The sequence below is a fragment of the Vombatus ursinus genome, unplaced genomic scaffold, assembly GCF_900497805.2.
Source record: "Vombatus ursinus unplaced genomic scaffold, bare-nosed wombat genome assembly UNPS02014798.1, whole genome shotgun sequence".
NCBI lineage: Eukaryota > Metazoa > Chordata > Mammalia > Diprotodontia > Vombatidae > Vombatus > Vombatus ursinus.
The window spans coordinates 66,317,819-66,338,876 of record NW_020954576.1 but is presented as its reverse complement, the minus strand read 5'-3'; the positions used below and the strand labels follow the sequence as shown (position 1 = coordinate 66,338,876).

Here is a 21,058-nt window from a genome sequence, read left to right as displayed (position 1 = left end):
AATACATGGTTAAAAACATTAAAAAATAGGCAATACCAAATTTATTATTTTCTTAGTCTAATGGCAAAAATCGATTTGTGACAAGACTACTTTTATACATTGTTTTGCATTTTTCCAAGTTAACTAAAAATTCAATTAGATTTGATTTCCAATGTAATTAAAATTCATTTTAAATGCATACTTTTAAAAATTATAAAAGAACATTTCATTGTATTAAAAAAAATCTGAAGAGGCCCAAATGTATAGCACAATAACTTGTCATCCCATGTTTCACAAAATTTCAAAAGGTAGAAATAGACAGTAAAAGAAAGAGCCCAGGTTTTGAAGTTAAGAGAATCTGAGTCCAAATCCTATCATTGCTCCTTTACACCTGTGTGACTTTGGGTAAGTAATTTCACATGGCCCTCAGTGTTCTCAACTATTTAATAAGAGGTTTGGCCTACGTGATCTGAGGTTCCTCCCATCTGTAGATTCCAAAACCATTGAAAAGAACTGCTTAAATTTGTCTGCAAAATATACAGCATTCATGCTACACTCTTCCAATTAAACTTCTTGGCTATTTAACAAAACAAATAACAACAAACTTACTTCAAATTAATTCCAATACCAATTCAGAGTCTTTTCAAACAAGAAAAATTAGACATTTTTCCCCCCGGGGGAATAGTCATTTTTAAAACTGCCTTCTACAAGCAAGTTTCAAGCTGAGTAGCTTGTATCATAAGTACATCACATCTTTTAATTGGTATTATGATTTCTAGTCTCTCATCCAACAAGCCTACAATTTAAAATAAAGCACTCTGAAATCTAAAGTAAGATAAATAATTTCACTTATATAACTTTATAAGTGGTAAACAATGAAAAAACTATCCTTTGATATTTGGTATGTTTTCATATTTTATATGCTTAAATGAAACAAGACCTTGCTTCAGTGAATTATTTGGCCATATTAAGGAAAAAATACTCCACCCCTCATATAATAATTGACAGTGGCATTCCTTCACTAATGTCCCATCATTGGATTTCTCAATACCTACTTTCAGGTTTCTACTTTCTTTGAAAACTCATCTTGTTCCATGGGTTAAAAGATACCCACAGGTTTCTATTCTAACTGTACTATATTTTCAAAAGGGTATTTTAAAGACAAAACCCCAACAGATCCACTATCTCCAGAGCAATGTTCAAACTTGAGGAAAAGCCAAAGAAATCCTGCTGTTCTGACAACCTAAACAATTTCAGGTGGTATAAAGAATACAAGACTAGGATTAGAAGACCTGAGTTCTAGTCCTAGTCAGTCAGTAAATAAACATTTATATGGTGCTCGCTATGTACTATGTACAGAAAGTAGACCAGTGTACCTGCATCATTGAATGTATGGAGGGAAGGAGAGTGTAAGAACACTGGAAAGGAAGGAAAGGACCATAAATGTATAAAGAACGTTATAAAGACAAACAAAGGATTTTATATTTGATCCTGGAGGTAACTGGAAGCCAATGGAGTTTATTGAGGAAGGGAGTGACACAGTCTAACCTACACTTTAGAAAAATCACTTTGGCAGCTAAGTAGGAGATGGACGAGAGTGGGAAAAAACTTGAGGCAGGGAGGTCAATTAGAAGGCTACTGTAATAGCACATACAAGAAGTGATAAAAGGCCTGAACTACAGTGAGAGCATGGACGGGAATGTACAAAATAGATGTTCTGAAGGTAGAAATCAAAAGATCAGGATATGGATTAGATATGTGGGCTGAATATGTTTGAGAAATCATGGATGGATGACAATGAAGTTCCAGGCTTGGGGGAGTGAGAGGACGGTCGTGCCCTCAGTAGTATTAGAGAAGTCTGATAGAGGGGAGGGTTTTTGGGAAAAGATTAGGCCATTACCTTCAGCCTTCTCTAAGTCTTAATTTCCTCATCTAAAAAAGGTTCAACCTAGACATCTGTAAAATGGACCAGATGATTTCCTAAGGTCCCCTCTTACTTTGAAATAATAATTCTAAGTAATTCCAAGTGTTTCAGAATTCAAATTCCTTATTCCTTAAACAAGTTTTTGGGTTGTTCTTCTTTATAATACTTAGAAACAATATTTCCATTCTGGACAACATTCGATGGTCTGTAAGTTTGGGTGGGCATTAGGAATAGAATGGAAAAGTAAATCAAACTTCCCTAACCTTTTAAGAAGCTAGCTCAGTCCTACAATATAGAGGGCTGAAGGACTCCGTACAAGCAATGCCAAGGTCAAGTCATAATCTCTACCCAAAAACCCCTCCAGTTCTTCAAGGATTGCATTTACACAGAAAGAATTTCTCTTAGGAAGCTGAAATCTGGCTCGATCTAAAGCCAAATGGACAAAGTAGACATGAAAAACAATAAAACCTAGCCCCTTCCTTCAAGTAGCTAACATTCTAATAAAGAATAGGTAAGTTCCTTGAGAGAAGGGGCTGTTTTTGCCTTTCCTTATAATTGGCACTTAGCACAGTTCCTGGCACATCGTAAGTGCTTAATAAATACTTACTGAATAACAAATAATGATAATAAGAAATAACTCCATTCAATAAATGACAAAGTTCTCCAGATGTACCCATTTTCTGACAGCACCAAATTGAGTCCACCAAGCCCCAGAATACTACAGGCCTTCCTTGATGAGATGGTCCCTTGAGAGCTGGATGTAGCAATCTACATAGGAAAAGCAAGTATATAAAAAATGCATACTGCCCAGATTATGATATGCAATATGATGAGCAACTCATTAAGTTAGTTCATCTATATGTATATGTGTGTATATATGTACGTCACACACACACACACACATATACATCTTGGGTCCTACAAAGAGACAATACGTTAGACCCAGAGTTAAATATGAGAGCCAGCTGGATAGCATTTGTGAAATTGCAGAATACTTTCAATGATCCTAAGCTTCCCTCTGTTGCCAAAGTCCACTTTTTTTTTCTCCTAGTATGTCTATATGTCTTTGGAAGAAAATGGATGAAAGAAAAATCTAAAATGTGGACAAACCAAAGGGCAATGGAAATGACTGCAGAACACTACCAACCATGACTTTTATGTGAAACTGGACACAAAAGATATACTCAAGTCAACTGGATCAGATTGAACTACACTCTTGGGTTCTGAAAGAACTAGAAGATATGATTGCTGAGCCACTGTCAATGATATTGGAATGGTCATGGAAAATGGAAGAGGTACCACAAGATTAGGGAAGGGCAAGTAGGGTTCCACTTTTCAAAAAATAGACAAGAACAGAACCTTCAAACAATGGGACAGTGAGATTAGCTTTGATTCCTAGAAAAATCAAGAGATGCCTGGCAAACGTCTAAAAAGGAAGTGGTGATTACAAGGACCAAGAATGGTTTCATGATGAACATATTCTGCCAGACTAACCTCATTCCCCTTGTTGATAATATTATTAAGTTGGTGAAGGGAATACTGTGAATATCATTTACTTAGATTTCAGTTTTTGATAAAGTAGCTCATTCTACTCTTGTGAAGAAGAGAAAGAGCTGTTGATTAGACCATACAATCAGATGGATTCATAACTGGTTAGATGGCTGAACTCAAGAGTAGTTATTAATGACTCAATGTCAATGTGACAAGAGATCTCTTGTGGAGTACCCCATGGATTTGTACTTTGCCCTGTGCTGTTTAACATTTTTTATCAATGATATAGATAAAGGCATAAAGGTATGCTCATCAAATTTGCACCAAGGTTGGGGAGGATAGCTAACACAGAAGATGACAGTGTCAGGAACCAAAAGGATCTCAACAGCCTAGAAAATTGGGCTGAATCTAATAAGATGAAATTCAGTAGTGATAAATGTTAAGTTTTGAACTTTGGTACAAAAAAACCAACTTCATAAGTATCATGAGGGGAGGCATGAATAGGCATCAGTTGTTCTGACAAACGATCTGGGGCTATAAGTGAACTGCAAGCTCCATGAATTAGAAGTGGGATGTGACAGTGAAAATGATCTTGGGCTGAATTAAGAGTAGCATAGTGTCCAGCAATAGTGATAGTTCCCCTCTACTCTGACTTTGTCAGACCTCATCTGGAATATTATATTCAATTCTAGGCATCGTGGTCTAAGAAAGACACTGGTGATAAGCTGGAGAGGGTCTAGAAAGGCAAGAGGATGGTGAAGGTTCTTGAATCCATCACATATGAAGAACAGTTAAGAGAAATGGCCTAGAGAAAAAGTGACAAGTGCTGGTGGTAGGGGTGAGGGAAAGATAGCTATCCTTAAGTATTTGAAGTGTTGTCATTTGGAAGAGGGATTATGCATGTTCTGTTTGGCACCAGAGGGCAGAACCAGGAGTAGTGGATGAAAGTTTCAAAAATGCCAACTTATACTTGATATCAGGAACCACATCCTGACAACAAGAGGTGCCTAAAAATGGGATGGGTTGTCTCAAAAAGAGGTGGGTTTCCCTCCCTGGATTTCTTCAGGTAGAGGTCACTTTGGGAGTATGCTATAATAGAGATTCCTTTTGTTTTTTTTTTAAAACCAATTGGACTAGATAACTACAGAGGTCCCTTCTCAAATTCCATGATTCTGTGACACATATAATTAAAAGGGAGGTGAGTCAGTCATGTATCAAGAGGAAAAGAAAACAGATGGATGGCCTAATTATTACACTGGTATTCACAAAAAAGCAAAAGAACCAGAAAAAGGTGCGTGACACATTGGGTGGCTACTCTAAGGATGTTTTATGCGAGACATATGCATAAGAAACATATAGGATGAAGGAGCCTGAATGGGTTACACTCTGTATGGTACATTACAGAGTGCTCCATCTTCTGCTTTGGGCCTTTTTATTGACCATCACTTGGGCCTGGAATGCGCTCCCTCCTCACCTCCCCTCAAAGAATGTATCCCTCTCTGGGCCTATGCTGAAAGCCTCCACCAGAGCTTGCCTTTTGCAGGTAGGAATTTAGAGAATCCAAGATCGCCTCCATACCAAAATGAAGCACCAGAGTAAGATTTAATGGAAGGAATTGACACCTGTAATAAATTCTCTGGATGGTGCAGTGGAGAGAGTGGTCGGGCATGGAGTCTTACTCAAAGTGAGAACCTGAAAAGACCTCAGCTTAAAAGGGCCAGGGCATGAACTTATCTTCATAAGTTCAAATCTGGCCTCAAACACTTACTAGCTGTGGGACCGTGGGTAAGTCATTTAATTCTGTTTGCCTCAGTTTCCTTATCTGTAAAATGAGCTGGAGAAGGAAATGGCAAACTACCTCAGTATCTTTGCCAAGAAAACCCAAATGGGGTCATGAGGAGTCAGACATGACTGAAAGATAACTAAACAACAACAAATTCTCTATCCAACAACATGTGAGCTAGTTGCCTGAAATTAATTCCTCTCCCAAATGGGTGCACATTAAATTCTCACTGTTTCTTACTTCCCTCACATTGGTTGCTCCTGAGCAAAGGCATATTTAAGAAACTCCAATCATTTGCTCTTTTTGAACTAGGGAATGAGATGGGTAGCAGAGAAAAAACAACAACAACCCCAAAAAAAGGCATTCAGACTCTTCTCCCCAGGGTTACTTAGAAAGACAAAGAGTTCTCACATTAAGAATTTTCTTTCCTTTCAAATTTTCTTAGCACAGTTAACAATCCTTCCCCCTAATCTCTGCTTTCAGTTCTTTCTGGAAGAATTAATGCCGTTCCCAGGGAAACGCTGCAACAATTCTGACTGTCCTCCAACGTATTCCACATCAACTCCTCTGCTCATCACAGCGGCTACCCCACCCACTCTAGATCTGTGCTTTGCTGTAGGTGTCTTCTCAGCTGCAGTTACTCTGACTGCAATACTTTCCGAGTTTTCTGAAGCCAAGTTAATTAAGTTTCTCAGCTAAGCCTTAGATTTCTACTCCCCCACTCATTGAAAATCTTATTTGGATTCTCAAGTTTCTAATGAACTCTGGCTTTTGATTTAATTCAACAAACATTTCTTGAGTACCTACTATACGCAATAATATTAATAGTTTGCATTTACACAGATAAAGTAGTAGGCTAGGCTTTTTGTGGTTCTTCACTCTGTGCAGGTAGGACAGAGCCTAGTATCCAATGGTGATTCCAAAAAGAGAAATCCATGACAAGGTGTCGGTCGGATCTCAACTTTTACAGTATCCATAAGTCCTCAAAGCAAAATCCAATCCATATTTAGATCAGCCCCTTGGCATTTGTTTGCATATGTCCCTCTGGCTTTTCGGTTCAACTGTCCTAACTATTTTCTTTCAAGAATAACAACAGCAATGCTTTCCCTACTTAATGAAATCAATAACGCTTCAAAAACACGTTGTAACCGTAACGTACAACAAAAATGTGAGTTGCTATCACTGAGAAAGAAAATGTGATATAGTGAATGCTATAGAAAGGATTCTAATTCAGGTTTGGATTCCACTAGATGACCTAGTGAGATCTCTTGCAGCTTTAAGATTTTTATGACTTTGTGAAAAGAGCCCTGAACATGAGGACCTGAATACATGTCTCAGTTTCACTAGTTACTAAACCTGTGATCTTAGACAAGGGACCACTTTGGTGTCCAAATCTGTGAAATTTTAAAAAATAATACTTGCACCACCTACCTCACTGGGTTGCTACTAGAAAAAAAAAAGTTAGATAAGGTATGTAAAGCAACTACTCCTAAACACGAGCCATTAACATCTTGCTTCATAAATCACCCAACTGCCCAGCTGTTCTACAAAGTCTATTTCAATTAAGTGGACACACTTTCTCAATTCAAGGCATTTTCTGTATTCATATGAATATTATTTTCATTCAAATATAAATATTTAGCTTCCTATTGTTACAAGAATTGACTATACATTTTAATCATCAATCTGTTTATTTGTTGTTTGTCCATAATGTTGTCTCAAGTTTTTAAAGTACAACACTTTGGAGGCAGAAATTAGATCTCTTTAATTCAATTTATGCAGCAGTTAAACACATACCATGATCATTTTCCCTTCATGACCAGCTATCCACTCCCTCTTCTCCATTATTTCTGAGAATAACCTAATTTCATCCTTTTCCATCTCCCACCTGGATGCCTGCAAAGACTTCTTAACTGCCTCCCTTTTGCCCTCTCCAGTTCTTCCTGAACACAGCTACCAGATTAAACAAACACAAAACATTCACCATGTCACTTCAAGGGCTCCCCACTGCCTATAGGTGAAAGTCCCAATTCCCCAGGGAGCAGCTAAGGCGCTTCAGAATCTGTCCCTTTCTTACCTAGAATTATTGAAATTTAGAAGAAAGGAATTTTGGAGAGGGAGCAAAGATAGCATATTTGTATATACTAGGTAAGGTTTGAAAATTGTTATCAACCCTGAAGGTCTTCCCCTCCCGGTTGGATTTTTTTTTATTAAAGGGTCCATTTCTTGACTCACTTCTTAAAGAGGTCTATTGGCTGACTGGGCATATTACTTCACTCAAAGTGAGAATCTGAAAAGACTTCAGCTTAAAAGGGCCAGGGTCTTCCACCGCATCATGGGCCATCTCCAGTTGTACTGATAAATATCTGACCACTAGACCCAGATGGCTCTGGAGGAGAAAGTGAGGGTGGAGACCTTGTACAGTCCTCCCTCACTCAAATCAAAGTCAATTGCAAGTCATGTCATCATCTCCTTGACGTCAAGGTCCTCTTCGAGAATGAAGGACAAACACAACAACACCCTATCACCTCTAAAAATTATGTTTCTTATTGAATTCCCTGATAGAATGTAGGCTCCTGAAGAACAGGTATTCTTTTGTTTTTATTTACATCCCCAGCACCTAAGCGCAGTACTGGTACATGAGAGGTCCTTAATAATGCCAACTATTGATGCACAACAGTCAGCCAGAGGCCTTGGACCTCCACTGTAATATATATGACTTGACTTACCTGGCATTAAAAGTGTGTATTTTTAAAAATAATAGTAAGTATTATCCATCTCTGTGTCTTCCATATGCTGCATTAAAGTGGCTCTACTTTGAGGTCTTCTAGTACAAATCTCTAGACCAGTAGTTCTCAATGGATGTGTCTCAAAATTTCCCTACATCATGAAGCCTCCAGATGAGGTTTGCTACCAGATCTTCCTAGCTTGATATCAGAAGGTCATAAGAGCAGCTCTATCATAAAAGGGAAAAAGCAGTATCCTCATTCTAACTTTTGGGAAAATAGAGGTGAAAATCCTATGGCTGGAGAAATGGATGTAGTAGCTCAATTTCCTAGGGACCTTTCTTAGTTGAAAATTTAAACATTCATGATGCTTCCTCCTTATGTTAAAAATGTTTGAGATATTATTTTCTATCTCTTTTTTTCTTCTTTTTTTGTTTGATTTTTCTTTCTCATGGTTCCTCCTATTGGTTCTAATTCTTCTTTACAATATGACTAACGTGAAAACAGGTTTAATATGAATGTATATAGAGCCTATATCAAACTGTACACCATCTTGGGTGAGGGGAGATGGGGAGAAAATTTGGAACTCAAAATCTTATGGAAATGAATGCTGAAAACTAAAAATAAACAAATTAATTATAAAAATGTTTGAGCAAAAAACATTTGAGAACCACTAGATTGGCCATGCCATGAACATCCTCATTCCAATCCTATCTTCATTAATCCCCAAGATGAATTGTCAACTCTCCTTAGCCTGGCCTTAGCCCCAGTGTCCCTCAAACACACCATGAGAGAGAATACGGACAAGGAGTTAGTCATGGAGGTGACTAGAGTTCATATGATCTGGCATTTAAACTCTCAAGAGTCACAGGATATTGGAGCTAGAAGATACCTCAGAGAACTTGTTTAATTCTCTCCTTTTATGGAGGTGTAAACTGAGATCCAGAAATTCAAGGCAACTTACTCAATATCACACAGAAAAAGCCAAGTGTTCTGTTTATTCCTCTTTCTGTCTCTGTCTCTGTCTCTGTCCCTCTCTGTATGTCTTTGTATCTCTATCTCTATCTCTGTCTCTCCCTCTCTCTCTCTGTCGCTGTCTCTTTTCTCTCTCCGTATGTCTCTGTATCTCTATCTCTGTCTCTGTCTCTCTGTCTCTGTCTCTCTCTCTCTCTGTCTCTCTCTCTCTCTCTGTCTCTCTCTCTCTCTCTCTCTCCCTCTCTCTCTCTCTCTCTCCCCAACTCAATTTTTAAGCTCTTCAATGGAAGGAGCCATATCTTACATTTCCTTTATAACCCTCTTTGGTCTACTCCCCAAACATCTTCTCACCAGCTGTCTTGCTGTCCCTACTCTCCCTCCTCTCCCCACTATTTTCTAGTTCTAGAATTATAATTAAATTGATAATGTCATCACTACTGGGAAGAATGCATCAATCTACTCGCTTCCATTCAACTCACCATCCCAATAATTTTCAAAACGAAAATATGCCTCTGTGGCCACCACTCCCCTATGTACAAGTTCCAAAAGTTGTAGAGTAGTTTTAAGCTTTAATAGTTTAAATTGTTTTAATAGTTTAAAAGTATACTAAGACTTTTAGAACACTCTTGTCCATTTTGTCTTATTGTCTAGGCTCTAGGTACAAGAGGTACTCTCTTTGAGGGTAGAGACTGTCTTTGCTTTGTCTGTAAACAGTGCCTAGTGCTCTTCTGGGCATACAGTAAGTGTTCCATAAACATCTGTAAAATATTCATTCCTAGCCTTTGTATTGCCACACTAATATCATTGACATTTCTAATGATCTGAGTCTAGCAAATACTAATTCAATCAAGTACCTACTATGTGCAAGGCACTGTGCAATGCACTGGGGATTCAAAGACAAAATGAAATAGTCCCTGTCCTCAAGAAGCTTATATTCTATGGAGGGAAACAATATGTAAACAGATAAGTAAACATAAGCTAATTTAAAGAGAAAGAAACCCCTAAAGGAGGTCAGGAGGGACAGAGAAGGCTTCATATAGAGGCTGGCAACTAAGCAGAGCATTAAGAGGAGACAAAGATCCTAAGAGAGATGAGAAGAAAGTGCATTCTGGGCATGGGGAGCTGCCTGTACCCAGATAAGGAGAGAGGAGAGATAGAATGCCAAGTCTGGAGTAGGCCATTGTGGATGGAACATGGCAGAGCAGATGAAGGAGGAAATGTGAAATAAAACCAAAAAGTAGGTTGAGTCCAAATTATAGACTTTAAATGCCAAAGTGAGGAGATGTTATATTTTATCCTAGGTACAATAGGGAGCCACTGAAGATTTTTGAGTGAGGGAGTGACATACTCAGACCTATGCTTTAAAATAATTTTAACAACTGTGGAGGATGGATGAGAATGGGGAAAAAATGGAAGCAGGGAGACCAATCTGAATGTTAATTCATAGCTCACAGAATCATAACGAGCTCTAATTCTATATAAGAGCTGGAAGAGACCTTAGAAATCATATAGTCCAGTATCCTTATTATACAGATGAGGAAAGTAAGACCCAAATGGTTACGTGACTTGCCCTAGTTCACACACCTAGTAAGTAGCTGAGCCAGGATTCAAACTCAGATGACCTGACTCCAAATCTATGTTCTCTCCACTACACCACATAGTCTGAAGATACAATTAACTTAAGGAAGAAAGGAAAGAAGAAGAAAGAAAAAGGAGAAAGACAAAAGACAGAAAGCTTCGTGCCAAGGGAAGGTATGGTTTAATGGCAGAGCACAAATCATTTGACAAGTCTAGACCTTAGTTTCTTCATTTATGAAATGAGGGGCTAGATCAGATGATCTGTAAAGCTCTCAATCTATGAGGTGAGAGGCAATGACGACCTGAGCTACCGTGAAAATCGTGGGGTAAAAATCCTAGATGCTGCAGAGGTTGAACTGGCAAGACTTGGCAAATTAAACGAAAACAAGGGATTAAGGCAAATGAAGAGTTGAGGATGAATCCAAGGCTGCATTATTATAGCATTCTCATTTTCTCTACCACAATTTTGCTCACTGTAACTCCTCAGATTTAAACAGACTCTCTCATCCTCTTCCTCTCCAAATTCTATCCATCCTTCAAGTACCAACTCAAATCCCACCTTCTACAGGAAATCGTCTTCAACTCCTGTTAATTCTAGTGCCTTTCCTCTGATAATTATTTGCAATTTATCCTGTATATAGCTTGCTTTGCACATATTTATTTGCATGTTGTGTCCTCCATTAGATTGTAAGTTCCTTGAACCAAAGGGACTGTCTTTGCTTCTTTTTGTATCTCCAGCACTTAGCATAGTGCTTGTCACATAGCAGGCACTTAATAAATGTTTAATGCTTGATTGATTGAGCCCACCTTGAAGCCTTCCTATGTTACTCCATGCCATATTGATTGCTCTCCCTCCTTTTTTTTTTTTTACCTCTTGTAGCACTAGCTTAGGTATAGCACTGGTCAAAGAAAATCCTTGCTCTTAATTTCATATTACTTCTATATCAGATTTGTATTTTTCATTTCCCAAACTAGATAATAAGCACCTTGTGGGTACTGAAGTTTCTTTTTTCATCTATAACAATGCATTAGCAAGCTATTCTATTGAATGAATAAATGAATAAAAAATGAGTGGGAAAACATTTATCAGTCTTTTACTAGGTGCCAAGTATAGTGTTAAGGACTGGATATACAAAAGCAAACCACCCTCAAAGAAGTATTATACATCTTGTGCCTACAGCCTATACAATAGAATAGGGAAAAGCAATATATTGGGTGTTCTAAAAATCTTAATATAGTTTTAAGCTATTAAAGCTTATAACTACCCTATGACTTTGGGAACACCATGTACATAGGGGAATGGTGGCCACAGGGGCGTATTTTGATTTTGAAAATTATTGGGGGAGGGGAAGAGCCAAGATGTCAGAGTAGAGGCAAAAACTCACCTGAACTCTCCCAAATTCTCCTCCAAACAACTTCGAAACACTTCAAATCAAAATACTGGAGTGGCAGAACCAACAAAAGGTCAGGGTGAAACAATTTTTCCAGCTTAAGATGAAGTTGGATGTCAGGTAGGAAAGGTCTGTCACACTAGGGTGGTAGTTAGGCCAGGAACAGCACCTTGGCAATGCCAGCAGCAGACCTTGGAAGCAACTAACTGCATTAGGGGCAGCAGCAGCTTCAAAAGCTCTCACCCACAGACAGTAAGGAAGTTGGCAAATGATCAGAAAGAGATTACAAGGGACTCTGCTGGTGCTGAGCTCAGGGCTTTGCATTGCTCATACTGGTCTTAGTTCCAGAGTAGAGAAGAGTATTGTGGTTCCTCACAGAGGAGCAGGGGATCTGGCTCAGATCCAAGGCAGAAAGGAACACTAGTACTTGTGACTGCAGAAGAGCAGGTCCTCTGCTCTAGGGCTATCAGGAGCAATAGCATTTGTGGCTACAGGGGAACAAGGTCTCTTCCTGAGTTAAGACCCCAGCACAGGCCAGGAGAGCAGTGACCACAACTCTCCTTAGGTCATACCACCTTGGAAGCACCAACAACTTACAGATCCCCAGAGCTAGCTCTGAAGACAGCAGAATAAAAACTTGAAGCTTGGGACAATACCCCCTCCACCCTCAGAGCAGAGCCCAATTTTAACATAAAGTTAAAAGTCAAGAAATAGGCTAGAAAATTGCACAAACAACAAAAAAAGAACCTAACCATAAAAAGTTACTATGGTGACAGGGAAGATCAAGACACAAGAAAAAGACAATGGTGTCAAAATAGCTATAAGCAAAGCATCAAAGAAAAAAATGTAAATTAGACACAAGCCCAACAAGAATTCCTGGAAGGGCTCAAAAAGGATTTTAAAAACCAAATAAGAGACTCAGGAAAAACTGGGGGGAAAATGAGAGCAATTCAAGAAAATTATGAAAGAAAGTCAATGGCTAGGTAAAAGGGGGGCACAAATAATACTGAAGAAAATAACACCTTAAAAGTAGAATTGACCAAATGGAAAAAGAGGCACAAAAATTCACTGAAGAAAAGAACTCCTTAAAAATTAGAACTGGGCAAGTGGAAGCTAATGACTCCTTAAAGGTATCAAGAAAGAATAAAACAAAGTCAAAGGAATGAAAAAAAATTAGAAGAAAGTAAAATAACTGATTTGGAAAATAGATCAAAGAGAGATAATTTAAGAATTATTGGACTACCTGAACACCATGGTCAAAAAAAGAGCCTAGACCTCATCTTTCAAGAAATTAACAAGGAAAAGTGCCCTGATATCCTAGAATCAGAGTGTAAAATAGAAATTGAAAGAATCCACTAATCATCTCCTAAAAGAGATCCCAAAATGAAAACAGCCAGGAATATTATAGCCAAATTCCAGAGTCTCAAGATCAAGGAATAAATATTACAAGCAGCCAGAAAGAAATGATTTGAATATTGTGGAGCCATAGTCAGGATCATACAAGATTTAGCAGCTTCCACATTAAAGAATCAGAGAGCTTGGAATATGATATTCCAGAGGGCAAAGGACCTTTAGGGGGGGAAAATGGATATTTAATGAAATAGAGGATTTTCAAGCATTCCTGATGAAAAGCCCAGAACTGAATAGAAATTTTGACTTTCAGCTACCAGACTCAAGAGAAGTATAAAAATGTAAACATGAAAAAGAAATCAAAAGGAAATCAATAAGTTTAAACTGTTCACATTCCTATATGGAAAGAAGATACTTATAACTCCTAAGAACTTTCTCATTATTAGGGCAATTAAAAGGAGGATAGATAGACAGAGAGTACAAGTATGAGTTGACTACGATGGGATGAGTTCCAAAAAATAAAATAAAGAGATAAGAAAGAAGGATGTACTAAAGGAAGGGGGAAGGAAGAGGTACAAGGAGATAAATTATCTCACATAAAAGAGGCATGAAATGAAGAGGTTTCACAGTGGAGAAGAAGATGGGGGTGGGGGAAAACGGGCAACAGTTGAATCTTACTCTCAATGGAATTGGCTCAAAAAGGAATAACACACATTCAGTTGAGTATAGAAATCTATCTTACCTTACAGAGAAGTAGGAGAGATAGATGATAAGGGAAGGAAGGATGGTACTGATAGATCAGAGGGAGGAGGCAGTGGTCAGAAGCAAAACAGACTTCTGAGGAGGGCCAGGGTAAAAAGAGAGAGAGAGAAGACTAAACAGGGAGAAAAATAGGATGGAGGGAAATACAAAGTTAGTAATCATAACTATAAATGTGAATGGGATGAACTCCCCCATAAAGAAGCAGATAGCAGAATGGGTTGAAAACCAGAATCCAACAATATGTTGTTTACAAGAAACACATTTGAAACAGAGAGACACACATAGAGTGAAAATAAGGGGCTACAGAAGAATCTATTATGCTTCAGCTAAGGTTGGGGGGAAAAAAGCAGGGGTAGCAATAATGATCTTAGAGAAAACAAAAGCAAAAATAGACCTAATTAAAAGAAATAAGCGAGGAAACTACATTTTGCTAAAAGGTACCATAGACAATAAAGTAATATCAATACTAAACATATATGCACCAAATGACATAGCATCCAAGTTCTTAAAGGAAAAGTTAAATGAGTTACAGGAAGAAATAGACAGTAAATCTATGCTAGTGGGGAACTTCAACTTTCCCCTCTCTGAAGATAAATCTAACCATAAAATAAACAAGAAAGATGTTAAGGAGATGAATAGAATCTTAGAAAAATTAGATATAGTAGCCCTCTAGAGAAAATTGAATGGAAATAGAAAGTATACCTTTTTCTCAACTGTACATGGAACCTTCACAAAAACTGACTATATATTAGGACATAAAAACCTCACAACCAAAGACAGAAAAGCAGAAATATTAAATGGATCCTTTTTAGACCATAATGCAACAAAAATTATATGTAATAAAGGATTGTGGAAACATAGATTAAAAATTAATTGGAAACTAAATAAGCTAATCCTAAGGAAAGAGTGAGTCAAAGAACAAATTTGAAAAACAATAAATAATTTCATTAAAGAGAATGACAACAATGAGACAGCATACCAAAATTTATGGGATACAGCCAAAGCAGTACCTAGGGAAAAATTTATACCTCTAACTGCTTATATCAATAATATAGAGGAAAAGTAAATCAATGAATTAGACATGCAACCAAAAAAATTACAAAAAGAACAAATTTAAAATCCCCAATTAAACACCAAATCAGAAATCCTGAAAATCAAAGGAAAGATTAATAATATCAAAAGTAAGAAAACCATTTAACTAATAAATAAAACTAAGAACTAGTTTTATGAAAAAACAAATAAACCATTGGTTAACTGGACTAAAAAAAAGAAAGAAAACCAAATTACCAGTACCAAAATGAAAAGGATAACTGTTCCACTAATGAAGATGAAATTAAAGTAATTATTAGGAGCTATTCTGCCCAATTATATGCCAATAAATCTAAGTTAAGTGGCCCAATATTTACAAAAATATAAATTGTCCAGATTAACAAAAAAGGAAATAGAATACTTAAAAAAGAGATAGAATGGGGGCTGTAATGAGGATGGCCCCTGAATATTTATTGAGTAATGCCAAGGGCATTTGGGGCTTTTTGCCAACCAGGACTTTTGCTTGAGCAAGTTAGGTCAATTCAAATGCAATTCAATAAATATTTACTAAATTCAAACCATTATTCAATTTAAACATCCCTTTCTCTCAGAGAACACAGTGTGGTAGGACATAATAAGCTTTGGTCTCCTTCTCTTTCCCCTCAAGAGAGTATACCATGCAGGGTCTAACCTGAAGTTAGTATCTATACAGCACAATATGTTTTAAGAAATATGTAGCACAATATGCCAAGCACACCAGACCACTACATTAGTTATCTACTGAATCCTGAGCTCTCTGGCAGTTGGTTCTGAATAAGTAGTCTTCCATATAGCCAATGTTATTTGGCAATATTTTAGCATGGAGATGACAGGACTGACAGATGTGTACTCCTGTGGTAAATCAATCTTGCCTAAATTGTGAGCTATGAGGGGAAACTCCACTGTATCCTATTTATCAGCTTCTTCTTGAATTTTTCTGTTTAAAAAAAATAACGACAGAGTTCCAGATATGGTAAATAAATTTTCCTTTCCTTCTTTCCTTCCAACACTCCACCCAAAGTTTCTTCATGAAATGTTAATGGAAGATATGAATACCCTCTATATACATGGACACTTTATATACATGCCTATTTATTACCATATAGGGATTGGATTGGTACCTACAAAGATAAGCATTAAATACAGAGTCCTGTCCCTACTGAGAGAACAAACATTTTCAGCATTGCTGCTTTGACAAGTCACCTGATGATTAGGTTTCAGTTAATAGCTAAACATATATTAAAAGCATGCCCTTGGTTACAGAAGTGGCTTGTTTCTAGGAAATGAGTTACAAAAATATTCAACAGTATGCTGTAAGGAGCTGTATTTAGCTTGGAAAGGAAGAATTCCCAACACTGTATCAGATATAATTAAATAATATGTGGTACGCTGCATGAACACAAATGAACAACCTCATTATCTGAATCCTTTCAACTATTTCAAATCTTAAAATCGAAACAATTGCTAATTTTTCTATTCAGAAATTGATCATTCATTGTGATAATTCTTGTTTTACAGAATATACTCACTTGTCTCCTCCATTAAAGTCCTACTCCAATACTTCATGGCATTGTGGAAGCAATTCCAGGTTTTCAAAGACGCTAGATTCATGTCAACTCAAACAGGTCTTAACAAGCTGGAAAGGCTTCTAGTTAGGGCTCAGGGATTGATGCTATTTATCAACTGAGCATCACTCTAGGTAAATTTAGAGAGGTTCATTATCGGAAGATGTGGCCATGAGGTGATCACATTTTAGCTTTAGAAATTCTCCCTACAAAAAAAAAATCACCTATCAAAGGTATACAGGAACTATGATCTGTGTTAATTGAGAAAATATCCATACTGATAACATTCACATATATCATGATGTATTTCCCTTTCCCTAGTAATAAAAGGCATACCTGAAAGATAAAGTTAATACTTTCATCTGGTTATTTATATTCATAATAAACGCACCAGAACTTCCATAGAGGGGACTAGATCTATTATTTCATTGGTATAAAGAACTCCCAAGTGAGGAAACTTACAAATGCAGGTCAGAACTTTCTCTACAACTTATAGTCTTAAAACTGCCTAGTGTCCTAAAAAGATAAATGATTTGCCCACAGTCAGATAGCCAATATGTGTGAGAGATACCACTGGAACCCAGGTCTTCCTGGCTTCAAGGCCAGCTCTCTATCCTCCATGCTACACTGTCTACCATATTGCTTCCTTTTGCAAAAAGGGTACCACACTCAGTAAAGTACTTCTGCAAGAAGGAATTCCAAACCAAAGAGCCTGGATTAAGGTAGACCATGAAACCCTCTAAACTGTGGTTATTATTAGCCACTGCATCCATTGTAACCCTACAGACGTCATCATGTGTTACAAGCATCTGTTGACAGATTTCATACCAGGCATATCACTGAAATGGCAAGTGTGAAGAGGGTAGCCCATAATAGAAACAATGGAATTTTATTTTTGACCTGATCCAACAGATTGTCTCATAGGACATAAATGCAGTCTGCTGTCAGGGCTGCACTAAGATCACAGTTCAATATTATATTACTGATTTGAGCAAAGCTGAGAGTTTGTGTATCTTCTCTAACAAAAGTAGAATAGGGAATTATTTTTAAAACTTATTTAGCACTGTTTTTTAAAAGCACTGATACTCTTAGATCTAGTTCTTATAATACATTATCTCCTATTTTTTTTACTAGACTTAAGTTAAAGAAACAGAATTCTCATTACAAACTCTTTAATCACATTTTAAGCTCCCTGAATGCTTGATCTGTTCTTTAATATACCCCCCCTAGTGTTTTAAAATTGACAGATGAAAATAACTTAATTTATACCAATTCAAGCAGTTAAGTATCCCAAGTCTATTGTTTTTTTATTTAGAACAGAGTTATTACATTAGAAAATCTTTTAAATGGGGTTTAAAAATTGTGTCCCAGAAGATATGTCAGTGTGTTGTTCAGAAATTCACATTAATTCTAGCCTATTATTGTTCTCTAATAAAAAAATAAAAATGTGTCACTTGTTTAAATCAATAATTTCCAAAAAATTCCATATAATTTCCCCCCAAAATAGATCTCATATATTTTCTTAGGCATATGACTTTTCCTCACAAGGAAAAAAAGCAAACTTTGAAACAAAGATTTATTGGCCTACATAAACAAAACCCTATGTAAACCACATTTTAAAAAAAGAAAACATTTAAATACTACAAATCAAGACTGAAAGACTGGAGGAAGAAAAAGAATTTGTTTTCTTTGAGGGATAGGATACCACACTCAACAGAATTCAATGTGTAGAAAATAAGACTAACTTCAGCTATTTCTTTGGTTATTCAGATTATTCTCTGGATTTAGCCATGTGAAATTGCTTTATTATTCAATCTGAAGAGCCGATTTCTAAAAACAGAATTCATTAGATTCTGCTGGTCAGTGATATTTAATCAAAAAAGTACACAACTAACATTCCTAAGAGTTTGCGTTTCCCTCATTATAATTCACAAAAAATTTTCTCATAAGTTTTGAAATTTTATAGTTTTTTATCTTCAATTTAACTTCCAGTTTATTAATTCCAAATTATCTCAAATTTTAAAATGTAAAAAATGGTCTATTGGGAATTAGAAATAGGAGGTTGAGATGTAATAACTTTTTAATCAAAAAAGATCCTCTAAGAAAAAGTTTACAAAAGAAAATCTCTCAATGTAAAGAAGAAAGAAAATATATGGTACTTCGTTATTTAATGGACAAAATTGTCAGTTATCTAAAGTAAGAACTCTTTAATGTAGTTATTTGGGATTGGAGAAGTGTGAGTGTGATATGTTCTCTATTTCCATTCAATTTAATCCACAAACATTGATTACATCTCTACTATAAGCAAAGCACTGTGGGTACTAGGGGGAGGGAGTCACCACAATTTTCTTCCCTCAAAGAGATGTGGACGAGTAAGAATGACAAAGGAGTTCTAGACAAAGTGTTATTAAAATCTGGAGGAGAGAGAAATCATTTTCGATAGATATGAGCATAGAAAGAAGAAGTCAGAAGGACCTGACCTAAGTATTTCAACACACCAAGATGGTGACAAGAGGGATAGAGCTCCAGGCATGAGGGATAGGTAATTTATATAAATGATCAGAATCCAATCTCCCATGCACGCATACATATATGTATATACAATAATATCCACTGGGAGTTGGAGTTGTTGGATAAATGGATGAATTAGTGAGAGAAGTACATACATGGCTGAACATGTATGTCATTCACTCATCCTAAAGTCAAGCCCTTAGAAGGGGAAGTTTTCTCTTGCTTCACCCCCCAGAAGGAAGGAAAAACCATAAAGCCACATTACTTTTATCAGGACAATGTGACCAGAGGATTTGGGTTAAGAGGTCTCCATTGGCTTGCCTGAGGAGTCTTCTTGCCCAATAAAAGGGTTATAGCTTTTAACCTCCTGGTGAACATTCCTTATTTGTTCCAACCGAGAGGATCAAGAAGCAGTGGAATGTTCCACTGGATCAGACAACAGCCAATCGGAATGGAGTGGCAGAGTCAGTGTTTTTAGAACCTGGCTGACTCCTCTGTCCCCATTGCTTACCTCAATGAACTATATTTAAAGAGTGTAATAAAATGTCTTTTCAGTGAATAATACTCCAAGGGGCCTAAAGCACTCAAAAACATCCTTTAATTAACTCATGAGAGCATCTCTCTGAAATAGAGATAAACAGAGAGCCCTGTTACCCTATTATTGGTATTAATGATAAATAGCTTATTAATGATTCCAGCTCACTTTATATAGTGATTAGAGCTTCCTTCACAATTACCCTGTAAGGTTGTTATTAACTGGAAGGGAAGAGACTGATAAATTTTATAAAGGGTGAACATAATTCCTCTGCTAAGGTCATAGAACTGGTTTGAGGGTCAGTATAAAACTCTAGGGTTGGGTTTTTTCCCCCTATAAGATTTAAACATTTTATATTATTACTCCAACCACCCAACAACCCTTCTTTCCATGATCCATATATATGTATATTAATATATTATATTATATGTGTGTGTATATAGACCCACATATATATTTTATAGATGACTGATATTAAAGCTTAAAATGGCACTAAGACTTTTGGGACATGCTATATTTTGTGTATATGTGTCGATTATTTTTCAAGATCTCTATCAGATTTGAACTGCTATAAAAACCTATGCTGCACACATACATACACATTCACACAAGGCCACACAACACACATAATGTTTCCATCTCTGAAAATGGATTCCTTCCTAAGCATCCCCATGGGATGGGAATAAGAAAGGTCGTGACAGTGCCTAACTCTGGGACAGGCAGGCAGGTATCACCCGCAGACCCCGGGGCTCATCTACGGGGGTCTTCGCCTAGCCTAGACGCAAGGGACACCTTAGGGCCACGGCGGCGCCCGATTCCTTTTGCTGACCTTTCTCTGTTGCTTCTCCCAGGCGGGATCCAGGAGCAGGTCCCGGTCCCATTCTTCCTCCTGGATCATGTACTCGTCATCTTCGTAGACGTAGTTGTACTGCACACCTGGCTCTATCTGGTTCATGGCGCTCAGGTTGGCTCAGCTTCTCTGCAACCACAAACACGCGCTGGGGCGGTTCCGAGAGCGACTCAGCCGGAGGGCAGGCGAGGGAGGCGGCAGGGCTCTCTCCCTTCTCGGAAGGCGCAGCTTACTTCGGGATCCGAGTTCTTGGGGGGCAGGGACTTGGTGACACCGACAAGCCCCAGGTGAGCGCGATGGCGGGCCGGCTGGGCAGGTGGAAGGTGGCGGGGATCGGTGAGCAGGCTACCTGTGCGCAAGTTGACCGCGCTCGCCCCTCTAGCGGCTGCACGATCCTCGCTTGGGTGGATGAGTCTCCAGCGAGCACCAGCTCAGGCTCAGAGCCTGGGCCGCTGCTGCTTAATATCCCCGCCACCTGTCACGTGAGTCAGCCCAGGCCGCGCCTGCTTCCCTTCCCCCCCCCCAACCCCCCCCCCACCGGCTTCATCCCACCCTTTTGCTCTCAGTCCC

At 37.8% G+C, this 21,058-nt stretch overlaps 1 protein-coding gene across 2 annotated transcripts in view; it reads right to left on the bottom strand.

Moving 5' to 3' along the window:
* LOC114049804 (alpha-actinin-2) overlaps nucleotides 1-20,715 on the bottom strand; it is a 95,192-nt gene extending 74,477 nt beyond the window's left edge. For both annotated transcript variants that reach the window (XM_027871213.1, XM_027871212.1), the window contains exon 1: nucleotides 20,468-20,715. In XM_027871213.1, coding sequence (XP_027727014.1) covers nucleotides 20,468-20,593 — 126 coding nt within the window. In that variant the 5' untranslated portion in view covers nucleotides 20,594-20,715. The remainder of the gene's footprint in view (nucleotides 1-20,467) is intronic.
* Between the last annotated feature and the right edge of the window lie 343 nt (nucleotides 20,716-21,058).